Here is a 13,557-nt window from a genome sequence, read left to right on the forward strand (position 1 = left end):
ATAGACAGACAGACAGGTAGGTAGATAGACAGACAGACAGGTAGGTAGATAGACAGACAGACAGACAGGTAGATAGACAGACAGACAGACAGGTAGGTAGATAGACAGACACACAGACAGGTAGGTAGATAGACAGACAGGTAGGTAGGTAGATAGACAGACAGACAGGTAGGTAGATAGACAGACAGACAGACAGACAGGTAGGTAGATAGACAGACAGACAGGTAGGTAGATAGACAGACAGACAGACAGACAGACAGGTAGGTAGGTAGATATACAGACAGACAGGTAGGTAGATAGACAGACAGACAGGTAGGTAGATAGACAGACACACAGACAGACAGGTAGGTAGGCAGACAGACAGACAGACAGGTAGATAGATAGACAGACAGACAGGTAGGTAGGTAGATATACAGACAGACAGGTAGGTAGATAGACAGACACACAGACAGACAGGTAGGTAGGCAGGTAGGTAGACAGACAGACAGGTAGATAGATAGACAGACAGACAGACAGGTAGGTAGATGGACAGACAGGTAGGTAGGTAGATAGACAGACAGGTAGGTAGATAGACAGACAGGTAGGTAGATAGACAGACAGACAGGTGGGTAGGTACTTTTGGTCATAGTATTTTTACATTGTAGTATTACTACATTTACTTCAGTAACATGATCTGAATGCTTCTTCCACCAGTGCAGTAATATCCAGTTAATAACTACCAAACACAGGTATGGTCCTTTAAGTCTTGCATATTATGTGCTCCGGTTTACTGTATCCAGAAGTAGAGTCAGAGTGAGACCTCTCCTTCATCCTCCTCTCTGACTGCATCCATTCGTATTTCTTCTGGGGTTTTTTTTCGCTGCGCATGCGCAGAAGGATCAATCAGAGGGGTCGCAGCATGGTGGCAATTAAACAGATCCATTAAGCTGATTTCACCTTATCGATACTCATCATGTCTCCTCGTGCAAACTGACTCCAGATCCGCTTTATGAGGCCATGAGAGGCTTCTTATTATAAAAACAAGCTGCAGTGAAGTAGACACACAGCTGCAGCTGCAGGTCCAATCAGGAGGACGGATCCGGGTTCAGAGAGTTCATGTGCTCAGGTCTATGTTGTTGGTGGGTTTAAATTCACCTAATTTCATCCAGACATGCAGGAGAAACTAAAAACGGTGCAGAAAATCACTAAAAGTGTTAGAAAAGAAGACATTATAGAAGTCCCTGCATGATCAGGAGGTTGCAAAAGCAGCAAAAAAAAAACACATTTATGATCAATAAAATCACTGTGAACTGAGCAAAACAAGAAAATGTGAGACATAAATAACAAATCAATATAATAATAATAATGATAAATATAATAATAATAATTATTATTATAATATTGTTCTCAGTTCTGTATTGGTGGCTTTAAATTCACCTAATTTCATCCAGACATGCAGGAGAAACTAAAAACGGTGCAGAAAATCACTAAAAGTGTCAGAAAAGACATTATAGAAGTCCCTGTATAATGAGGAGGATGCAAAAGCAGCAAAAACACATTAAAGATCAATAAAATCACTGCAAACTGATGCAAAACAAGACAATTATGAGACATAAATCAATAAATTAGAGGGGTGGATTTAAATTCACCTAATTTCATCCAGACATGCAGGAGAAACTAAAAACGGTGCAGAAAATAACTAGAAGTGTCAGAAAAGAAGTCATTATAGAAGTCCCTGCATGATCAGGAGGATGCAAAAGCAGCTAAAACACATTTAAGATCAATAAAATCACTGCAAACTGAGCAAAACAAGACAATTATGAGTCTTTAGTAAATAAATCAGAGGGCTAATCTGGTGTTTTTTGCAGCAAAGTGGAGGGAAGTGGGGATCACGTTTTAATATGGCGGATCAGGTGCGTTCAGGTACACCACAAACGTGCAGATGTGATTCACTTCAGAGGTTATTTGCACCTCTGCAGAAACCCAAACACACATGCATATCTGAAATAAACTCAACAGATAGAGGACGAGGATGATTGTACGGATTTCTGTCTAAATCAGTCTGTTAAAATGAGCTGTCGGGTTGCCAGATCTGCTGCAAAATGTCGGATATTTCAGTGCTCAGACACCAGAATCCAACTAAAATATATAAAAACATGTGGTGGATCCAGATTTAAGAAGCAATACAGACTTTATCCTTTATCACCTCCATCAGTATACATAGTCTTTATGAAACTACAGTGTGTGTGTGTGTGTGTGTGAGAGGCGTTCACTGACCTCATTTAATTTCGGTGCTCTGATGTGTGCAAAACAGCCAGAAGAGGCTCCTCACTATAACCCCAGGAGAAAAAGAAAGAAAGATCTAAACTAACATATTTTAAAAAATACAACAAAAGTTAAACAACAACAAGAAGAACACAAAATGTGCAGAAAAAAACAAACAGTGGAAAACAATCCAATAAAAACAATGAAATACATACGAAAAACAAAATTAAAAATATATCTAAACATATCAAAAGATAATTAGACATCATGAATTAAATGTGAAGATTATTTACTTTTAAAATGTTCTAAGGATAACGAGCTCTTGATAACAAAAATTACAAGAAAAGGGCAATTTAATGAGAAATAAAAAAAGAAGAATTATAAAAAATAATTTACAAATGAAATATGAATCCATCAATAAATAGTTCAAATTAAAAAGGGATTTACAAAAAAATAAATAAAACAGTCAATAAGTACAAAAATACATTTATGAATTCATAAATAAATAGATAAAAAAATAGGCATTAATACATTTGTTTACAAATGTATTTATTAATATGTGAATAAATAGACTAAATTAAAAAGTGCAATTTTAATGGGAAATAAAAAAAAGAAGAATTATAAAAAATAATTTATAATCTATTTTCTGCTGCAAAATGTTGGATATTTCAGTGCTCAGACACCAGAATCCAACTAAAATATATAAAAATATGTGGTGGATCCAGATTTAAGAAGCAATACAGACTTTAATCTTTTATAACCTCCATTAGTATACAGTCTTTATGAAACTACAGTGTGTGTGTGTGTGTGTGTGTGTGTTTGTGTGTGAGAGGTGTTCACTGACCTCATTTAATTTTGGTGCTCTGATGTGTGCAAAACAGCCAGAAGAGGCTCTTAACTAACCTTGTAGAGTTTCCAGGGCCGGCTCTAAACCTTCTGGTGCCCTATAGGCCAGATAAAGATTTGGAGCCCCCGCACCGCAAAATCATTTAAATTATAATATTACATTTTTTATTATAATTAATTTTAAATAAACTTTTTATAATTGTATATATTATTATTATGTATTTATTATTTATTTATTTATTCATTTGTTACCTCAATACAGAAAATGAGGAACGGCGGCCACCAGCATTTTTTTTTTTAAGTTATCATTATTTTGTTATTATTATTATATAATATTATATTATTATTATTATTATTATTACATATTTTCTTTTCTTTTGGGGTCAATAATATTATTTTCTATATTCTATTTTTCTCTATAGCATTTTGTAGGATAATTGTTTTTTTCCAGATGACTTATGTGATTTATGATCAGATTTCTATTTTGAATAAACTTTAAATAACTGTTTATATTATTATTATTATGTATTTATTATTTATTTGTTCATTTGTTACCTCAATGCAGAAAATGAGGAACGGCGGCCACCAGCATTTTTTTTTTAAATTATCATTATTTTGTTATTATATAATATATTATTACATTCATATTCTTTTCTTTTGGGGTCAATAATATTATTTTCTATTTTTCTCTATAGTAGTTTCTAGGATAATTGATTTTTTCCAGATGACCTATGTGATTTATGATCAGACTTTTATTTTAAATAAACTTTACATAACTGTATTTATTATAATATAAATAAACATTTGGTCCCTGATATTGTTGGCTTAAAAGTCTTTAGTTAGTTTCAAAACAATTTATACTTTTATTAACAAATAAGTGCAGTCGGGCAGATGAAAGAGTTACAGATGTGAAAAGTGTATTTCTTTCTGTATTTATTTATTTGTTCATTTGTTACCTCAATGCAGAAAATGAGGGAAAAGAAAAGAATCAACAACAATAGCTTCAGCTCTAAAAGTGAACCTGGTGCCGCCTCTGAAACAGAGTGAAGTCGGTTGGGATCCTCGGAGGGTTAAAGACTTCCCACTCATGATGATGATGATAAAACAGGCAGAGAAACCAGTGTGGAAATATATGTACACGTTTTTATTTAGGACAGAGACACAGCCTCGGGGTAAAGCACTTTATACAAACAACATCTCTCACACACATACAGGACACGACTACCTGCAGGAACATTCACACCCAGAAGATCTGTACAAGAAGTCAACGGTGGGTTTTATTCTAGAGGCGAGACAGAAGGAGAGTGCACGGGGGGTTGGCAAAGTAGTTAAAGGGTTAAAACTATCAGCAAACAAGAGAATCAAGACAACTACAAATCCTGCATATTATTTCTTTACTATTTCTTTCATGAGATTTCTAAACAGAGTTCTCCTTCCTTCCCTGCAGCCATTGACTTCTATTCATATCCGTGCATTGTGAAAATCAATCAGCAGACTCTTGGACTCTTAAAGGTCCATTATTGTGGTATAATAACTGATTTCTGTTCAATGATAATAGGACTGTAAACAGAGACTAAATCAATGGTTTAACTGTGATGGTTTATACATCTCAAGCAAGTTTCTGTTGTGAGTCTGCCGTTGATTTTCATCCCATTTTTGGTGATAAATGGGAACCAATCGCTGCGTGGAAAGCAGGAAAAACACAATAAAAACTGTAATAAAAAGATTAGCAACATGGTTCTTTGACTGTAAAGTTTGGAATAAATGAGACTTTGGTTTTTCAGATGATCCGCGGACGGGACACGACTAGTAATCCTTAAACAGACCTCCCAAAGCCAAAGAAAAGTGTCACATCTTTTCCGATCACATTGATTGGTTCTCATCACTTAAAGAGGACCTACTATGCTCATTTCCAGGTGCAAACTTGTATTTTGGGTTTCTACTGTACATTTACATGCCTTAATGTTAAAAAGAAATCTTTATTTTCCTCATACTCATAGAAAGAGAGAGAGAGAGCGAGTACTGCAGACAGATTTATAAGATTGAAGCCAGCAATCTTTAGCTGAAACGTCCTTTTTTCCTTCTCCACTCTATCGCGGTACAAACAAGAGGACACGTCAAAGAGACGCTCTCGTTCACTCCACAACTCCACCAGCTCCTCCATGTTGACTTTCTACCCCGTTTGCGCTCCTATCGGTGGTTGATGTTCACGTCATTGAACTTAATGATAATATTAAACTTGTTTGATTTTACCGGAACGTCAAGACGAGAAAAAGACTTAAAGGTCCCATATCGTGCTCATTTTCAGGTTCTTACTTGTATTTTGTGTTTCTACTAGAACATGTTTACATGCTCTAATGTAAAAAAAACACTTTATTTTCCTCATCCTGTCTGTCTGAATATACCTGTATTCACCCTCTGTCTGAAACGCTCCGTTTTAGTGCATTTCAATGGAATTACGTTGCTAGGCAACAGTTTGGGTACTTCTTGTCAGCTGATGTCATTCACATACACTGCAACAGGAAATAAACTGGGACACATTTAGAATGTTTATGTTTAAAACCGCGTGATGGTCTAAATATTGTATGTTTGTGACATCACAAACGGACAGAAATCCTAACAGCTTGTTTCAAACGTGCAATTTGTGAATACGGGCTGTGTGTATTTCACCATATATTGAGCGTTTTGATAGTTTAACAGTATTTATAAAGCACTTAAACCTGCTTTATAATATGAAAGACATGAAAATTTCACTTTTTTCAATATGGGACCTTTAAGACAGCTTGGACTGAGTTTTATGACCACCTCACACTAAAAGGATGGAGATCACGGGAGTGTGCCGCAAAATGATTTTATTCTGACATTGGAAATATGTCTGCGACAGTAAAATCGCTTGAAAAGTCGTTTGGTTTAAGGTCGGCATTACTTGGTGACATCACCATGTTACGGAAGAAAAGGCGGGACTTCAATTGAGGCGTTTCAGGAGCAGTGTTTCTGTGGGGGAGACAAACGCCCTTTGGCGTTGACTTTGGGCTTTCTAACTTTGCAGACCTTTTACAGTGTACATGCACACAAAAAACTATCAAACACACTAAAGGAAAGGGAGAAAAAGCACAAAAGCACAAATAGGTCCTCTTTAACTAAAGAGCTACACAGCCCCACCAAAACAAAACACAGTGATTCCTCGCTCTGTAAGGAGACACAGAGGGTAAAAGATGAAAATGAAAACTCTCTAAAGTCAGTTCGGATGTTGCTTTGGCTGCATTTTGTAAAGTTGGAACTGAAAGTTAAAGCCTTGTTACACAGTGTCATTATGAAGGAAAGTATCACTGGGTTAGATTTCTGGATCATATAGTGAAATAACTGACAAGAAGATGCTCATAAAGTGGCATAAAAACAGGACACAGTTAAAGGGAGAATCAAACTGTAGCCGTCTGGATGAGGAGCTGAATGTGAACATGCTGCTGTTTATCCACAACATATTCTGATGAAGCTTTAGGACTAGAATGTAAACACAAAATAACCTTTATCTGCATCAGGTTTTACTGAATACAGGCGTCCACGTCGTCTCTGCAACCTCAGTCGTCTTCTAACATTTTGTATGTTGAGACAAAATCACAAAACAGGAAGCAAACTATTGAACTCTACGGATTAAAAGCAGCAACTGGAGTCCAGATTCACACGCCTGCCGTTTCGTTATGTTTTTTTAAACAGTCATAAATAGCACAACTGTGTTTATTTCTCCTTCAACTTTTTAATTTGGACAAGAAAAAAACATCAAGAGGGAACCGTGTGGATATATTAAGGCAGCACGGAGAGGCCTCGTCGATTTAGAGTTTCTGACAACAGGTGTTGTTTAAAGACATGTTGCTGTCCTGAGCTGAGTTCATATATATAGGCCATATCACACAGCTAGAATCAAGGCGTCTTCTCACAACATTTGGGGTTCAAATAGTGAAGCGATTGTCAGAGGAGAGCGAAGAGTAGCGTTAAGATCACGACTAAAGAAGCTTTACAATTTAAAAACAGGGCGGTCGATCTAAAGCTGAAGCCCTTAAAACATTTGAGCTTTTTTACTGTACACACTAAATAACTTAACTCCTCCTACGGGGGGGCATAAAAAAAAACCATCATCAGATGACGCGTTATAACTGTATATATGTATGTTTATATCTATATATAGTATGTGAATATGTACAGACCAGAAAATGTAAACAGCAGCTCTGTGCACGGGAGGCTTCATTCATTAAAAACATCTTACTTTACAAAACGCCTCATTCTGGTGGATCAACCTGTGGGAAAGTGTGAAGTAAAAGGGGGATGACACCCATATTTAAGGATGCACAGGTGTGTTGTTGGGTCAGTGTTTGAACTTCTACCTCTCTTTTCTGAAGTGATGTGACTGATGCTGCCTTCTAATAGGGTCCTGTTTACTGTGTTCATGAGGAGAACGCCCTCCTCCTGTCATATTCATTCCTTCCAAAGTGGACATTTTCTGAAAGCTACGAGTTGTGACGTGTTTGTTGACGTTTTCAGAAATGGCGGAGACATTTAAGTTTATCTTTGTTATTTTATAATATGTCTGAGGAAAATGTTGATATTCCCAACGGCCTCATCTTTCTCTGTCATTATGCCTTTGCATTTCCTGCGTTAGGTAACCCGCTCGCTAGCTTGCTAAATTGTTAACCTCAGTGGCTTCTAGACGCCAACAGTAGCGTCCATGTTTCTCAACCACTTGAAAGGCAAGCATATCATATACAAGACTTCCCACGCCGTAACCACGAGCTCACAAGTTTCCATTTGAAGGCAGCAATAGTAACTCAGCTGGTGACAAACTGGTCGCTGATTTTGTGAAACAAAAAGATGATAGAAATCTGGATTGGCGAGCAATTATGACAGAACATTTAAACCTCGTTTGGGTGTAGAAATTTACACAGAAATCCCCCGTTTGTTGTCAACGGAGCAGCGCCAGATCTGACATCCTAAACACATCACATCTTTACGAAAGAGTTCTGACTGTTTCACCGAATCCTCAACACTGACACACAGGTTAATGCACCGAAATAAGTCCATCATAAAGTAACAGAAAACAACATGAGTATGAAAGCTTTAGCTTGGTCCAAGAATAAAATGATAAAAACAGTAAAAAAAAAAGATGGAAAATCCCCCTTTTTATGCCCCCAGTCTACACACACAACCTACAAACACACAGCATCCATCATATCCACGCTGACGGGAGGCGGGACTCGGAGAAAGGCACGACCCTGGAGGGGTTTACTCCAGAGAGAGAGAGAGAGAGAGAGAGAGAGGGGAAGCTCCTGAAAGCTGTGTAGCGATGGTTTCACCAACGAATGGACGGACTGCTCGAGGGTTAAATCGACCTCTCGAGATCCTCAGATTTTGCGCTGCATGTGTACGCCAACGTAGGCGGAGCGGTGGTCTGGACAGGATTCATCAATTTTGCACTGACGTCAGAGGAAGCCAGCGTTTAATTTCTTTCCATAGTGACGAGGACCTCGGTAGAGCATCTCAGCTGCTGCTCAGTATGTGTGAGTGTGTTTTGTTGTGTCGGTCAGGCTTGGCGTGACCTTTGACCTGATCATTGCAGCTGGACTCTGTACGCACAAATGAGGAGCTTGACCTGAGGAAAGAGAGAACATAAACACTGTTAAAGGATCCACAACTGCTTCATTACAATAACAGTTTGACCTTTTAGCCTCTGATACTGACTGAGGCGAGAACATGATAAATAATTCACTCTGTAAATGGTAAAACTTGTTTCGCTGCAGAGAAAAATCACATTTTGGGTTAGAATATAATGTAAGAAATCACTCATTCACACATCTCTTTACAATCTGGATTTGCCTAAATACACAGTTTTCCTATATAAGCAATCAAAGTGTTTGTTTACAATGACTTCAGGGTAGAAAATGTAAGAAAATGTTCTCTGAACTGAAGAGAGATTCATCTAAAATGCACATTTAATGCTTTAATATCTCATTAATAACACTTACAGATAGAAAGGCAGAGCGGCACATCTTACAAAGAAAGGAAGAGTAAACTATATTAGATAAATACGAAGAAGTTAAACACTTAATCCAGACTAAAAGTAACACAGTTGAAGCTGCCAAATGCAGGAAGAACAGCTGGTGAAAGAAAAAACTCCCGATGTGTGAATGCGTAAATTAACAGACTTATTAATTAAACGGAATACTCAAAAGTCAGATATAGACGTCTAGATATAAATAGCTTTTAGAAATGTAGTGAATGAATGGATTACACTTTCTTATGTCCTTTAACAAGTATGTGGTGTGAATGACTATTTCAGCCTTCTTTCAGCTGCGTCCCGTCTCCGGCGGTGTGAAACGAACTCAAGACCAAGTAAAAAAATAAATATAAAAACATAACACAAAGCGGTAAACACCCACAGCATAAATCCAGCTGTCCTTCCTGCATTTATCAGTTTAAACTGTGTTGTTTTCAGTCTGATTATGACTTAAACTTCTTCATATGTGTGTAATAGTATAATACAATCACCGCACTGAGCTCTGATTGGTCAGTAGGAGGAGCTTCTATACGAGTTGATCTCTTATCTGGAACATAACCTGCTCAGGAGCAGGTTAGCTGTTCAGCATCAGTTACCATGGCGATCTACCCAGCATCAGTTACCATGGCAATCTACCCCGGTAAGAAGTGAACCACCTTGGTAGGACGGAAAACCCTGAAGGGTTAACCCTGAAGTGACCTCGCTAACCACAAATCCTGCTTCGTAGTACAGGCCTCGGGCCTCTGGTAGGTCTGACCATCCTGTTCAACTATATATCTTTAAATGTTACCGTTACGGCTGAAAATGACAACAGAAATAAACAAGTTTGCTGATTTCACATATCTTTGCAATTCAAAATCAACGGCCGGCTGTCGACCTCCATGGTAATGATTGTTGTTGTTAGCGGTGATTCGATCTATAGTGCAACTTTCAAGAGTACATTAAAATCTTGACTGTTACTATACAACTGTGTCTCTACACCTTTAGTCTGTTCGATGACCTGACGGGCAGCAGAGGCTTTTATGTGTTTAATATTGTGTCTGTTGTATTATCTTTAATGTGTGTCACCTTGGCTGCTGGTGCTTCTGCTAGACGGATGAAGAGTCGGTTGATGCCAGGAGCCGGGCTGAAGGAGTAGATGAAGTGACTGTCCTGAATGTTTGAAGACAAGAATGAGGGAAAAAAATGAGGCCAAACAAGAATAAACATATAAATATATACAGCGTAGCTTCCTGTGAAACACTTGAACTTTAGCTAAAGGTAATGCCTGAATGTAAATAGCTACTGTTTGGTTTGTTTTCTCATTTTATTTGACCTATTTGTATTTTAGCAACCCTGTTTTCTTTATTTCTTCTGATAAACCACTTGGTATATTTAAGTGTTGTTAGTGTGATTGAACTGCTGTTGTTGTTGTTGTTGAGGACGAACCAGGAAGATGGGCAGCTGGAACTTGTCGTTGAGCACCACGGCGTGAACGCTGCACGGTCCGCAGAGCCGCGCTGTGATTTCATTCAGGAAGTTGGCGTGGAAGATGAAGAGGAGGATGCCCGAGCCTGGAGGAGGAGGAGACAGGGACAGAGGTGAAAAGAAGTGAAGGATAAAAAAAGTACAGAGTCTTAGGTGTATTTAGAAATGCAACCAGCCAGGGTCTGAAATTAGCAGCCGCCACGCGCCAAATGCGGCTAAATTGTTGACATCGGTGGGTGAAATCATCAGGACATCCGCCACTTTGGCAGGCAGGGAAAATGCTAGTGATGGGAATAGAGAACCCTAGTTATCTGCTTTCTTGGCATCTCATGCCTGCGTGACTATTGATTCCTCTTCCTCGCTTTCTGACAGTTACGCTGCACAATGACGCATACGCACGCTGTATCATGTTTCAGTTTGTTTGGGACCGGAGACACGGCGGAGAGAAAAAAAAGCGCTCAACAGCATGGCGCTACTAAACCTGAGGGGATGCAACCTATTTTTCCTGATAATGCAACACTGAACAACAAATCTGTGCTGAAATCAGCAGGAGGAGAGTTAGTAACGTTAGCGGTCAGCAGCCGTTAGCAGCACAGTCCTGCTTGGTTAAATAATGGAGCTACTAACGTTAACGGAGGTGCCATTGAGTTATTATTATGAGACGTTTAAATGACTATTGGACGAAGGTTAATTACAACGTCATGATGCGTTCATCTCGTAAAATTAAGTTTTTGGCGAGAAACTTGAACAAATCCAGTAGTTTGAAGATGTTTTCACATCAATATAAAATAGATATTAGAGAGAATTATGACCTGTTTAACTTCATTACAGCATACCAAGATTTTTTTTATCAATATTTAAATAATCATAATCATTTGAATTGTGTATTTTTATGTAAATAACCACTATAGATGACAATAACAAAGTACAGTACAGTACTGAATACACTACCCTCCCTCCACGGTGTATTTCAAACACTGTAATTTACCGTGTATATAATGTTATTTATGTTAAATATATCGAACATTGAATGACATCAGATCTAAAATGTTATTCCTTCATTTAGTGCAGAGACAGGAAGTGACAAAAAGTGAATTTCAGACCCTGCAACCAGCTGTTCACAGAGTTTGTGTTTTACCCTCAGGCTGTGGCTGTGACTTGAAGCCGAACTCCAGCGAGAAGTCGGGTCCCTCACAAAGCCGGTGGCAGGAGAGAGGGAAGACGGGCTCCAGCAGCACCAGACGAGACTCAAAGTACGCTCGGATGGTGTCCTCCGCCACGCTGGACAGCCTGAGAGACGCAGAGACAAACAGTCCGAGTGACTTTATGGGCAAAATGCATGAGAACACAGGACGGATACAGCAGGGAGTGTATTTTAAACTGCTGCTGTGTCACCAGATGTACCTGGTGTTTATTGATCAGTAGATGTAATATAATAATATAATACAGTATTTAGATTTTTGTTTCTCCTCCAACACACAGTCCCTTATATTGAAGCTGTAGACTCACACGCTGACGTGGTCCTTGATGAGGTCGCACACCATCAGGTTGTTGCCGAGCTTGGCGAAGTACATGGCCGCGGTCTTGTTTTTGGACACGATGTTGCAGTCTGCTCCGTACTCCAGCAGGAGGCGCACCACGTCAGCGTTCCCTCTCTTGCATGCCTGAAGTGAAGCACAGGAAACATTTTACCAACAAAGCCACAGAGTCCCAGGTACAGATCCTCCTACCACTGTTGGGATAAGAGGCCTAAAGGGACGTTAAAGGTTCTGCCGTGTCTCTTCACCTTTAACTTAAAACACTTTTAGACGATGCAGCGATAAAAGGGGTTAATCATCAACCTGGTTACCATCTTTAAACAGTTCAACATCTTTGGAAATCCAACAAGAGACTACTAACGTGTCCCAGGAGGACGTGCGTCTGGTGTAAATGGTTTAACTTCGGTTAATCGTTGGGAGGTTTGTGTGTGAAAAGCAGCGTTACCCTCATCAGCGCCGTCTCCCCGTTTAGTGTCTGAGCGTTGACGTAGGAGCCCGCCTCCAGCAGGATGGCAACGGTTGTCAGGAAATTCTGACAGAGAGGACGGAAATAAAAATAAAAGGTGAGAGAAAATACACAAACGTGATGGCTGGGTAGGATGGTGCTGCCAATTTCAACCGAAAACTGCATGAGAAGAAACAAACACCTTATTTTGGAAATGAAATGTTGGTGCACCACCGGAGTACAACGTCACAGTGAAACTCTGCATTACCTTTTCAGCGGCGTGCATCAGCGCTGTGGTGCCGTTCTTCTGTCGTCCGTTCACCCTCACCCCCTTCTTTATCAGCAACCGGAGGATGTCGTCCTGCCCCCCCGCCGCTGCCAGCATGCTCAGGGACATCCCGCTGACATCCTGCAGACAAACGAAGGTGGTTAAATGAGCAGCTCCTCACTGACCTGCTGGGGATTGTTCATTTGCTGTTTATATTGCATTAGTTTTTTTGCAAACAAGCTCATTATTATTTTGTATACATTAACTACAATATGTTAACTTTTGTGTTGAGCTATTAGGCATGGCGTGAGTTCTGCATCTACAGACGTTTAAAGGAATACTTCACCCCCAAAATGACCATTTGTATATCAATTACTCACCCCGTGTTCCCATGAATTCTTGAAGAACGTTTTCTCGCATGCCTCCAAGTCTCATTGATCCAGTCGTATGCTCACTGCTTCACAAACACATGCATCTTCATTAAAACCTCACTACCCGTATTTAAAACACTTCAGGCCGGATGAGTTGTGCAGTGTAAGGTTATAGTGGAGATGCACGTGTTTGTGAAGTAGTGAGCACACGACTGGATCAATGAGACTTGGATTATGCTGCACCCGTTGTGTGAGAGTTTGTAAACGGATGTTCTGATATAGTTTTGCTGTTGTTAAATGTCAGTGTGCATCAGCTTATGTTGTCAGCTTAT

The 13,557-nt window shown here is 39.2% G+C and overlaps 1 protein-coding gene across 1 annotated transcript in view; it reads right to left on the minus strand.

The window, feature by feature from the left end:
- Positions 1–4,213: 4,213 nt before the first annotated feature.
- The window catches only part of mphosph8 (M-phase phosphoprotein 8), a 33,947-nt gene continuing 24,603 nt past the window's right edge, over positions 4,214–13,557 (minus strand). The window contains exons 8-14 of the mRNA XM_074657851.1: positions 12,855–12,995; positions 12,587–12,673; positions 12,113–12,267; positions 11,742–11,893; positions 10,565–10,689; positions 10,205–10,288; positions 4,214–8,731 (exon numbers count right to left, since the gene is read on the minus strand). Coding sequence (XP_074513952.1) covers positions 8,690–8,731; positions 10,205–10,288; positions 10,565–10,689; positions 11,742–11,893; positions 12,113–12,267; positions 12,587–12,673; positions 12,855–12,995 — 786 coding nt within the window. The 3' untranslated portion in view covers positions 4,214–8,689. The remainder of the gene's footprint in view (positions 8,732–10,204; positions 10,289–10,564; positions 10,690–11,741; positions 11,894–12,112; positions 12,268–12,586; positions 12,674–12,854; positions 12,996–13,557) is intronic.

The sequence above is a fragment of the Sebastes fasciatus genome, chromosome 14 (assembly GCF_043250625.1).
Source record: "Sebastes fasciatus isolate fSebFas1 chromosome 14, fSebFas1.pri, whole genome shotgun sequence".
Taxonomy (NCBI): domain Eukaryota; kingdom Metazoa; phylum Chordata; class Actinopteri; order Perciformes; family Sebastidae; genus Sebastes; species Sebastes fasciatus.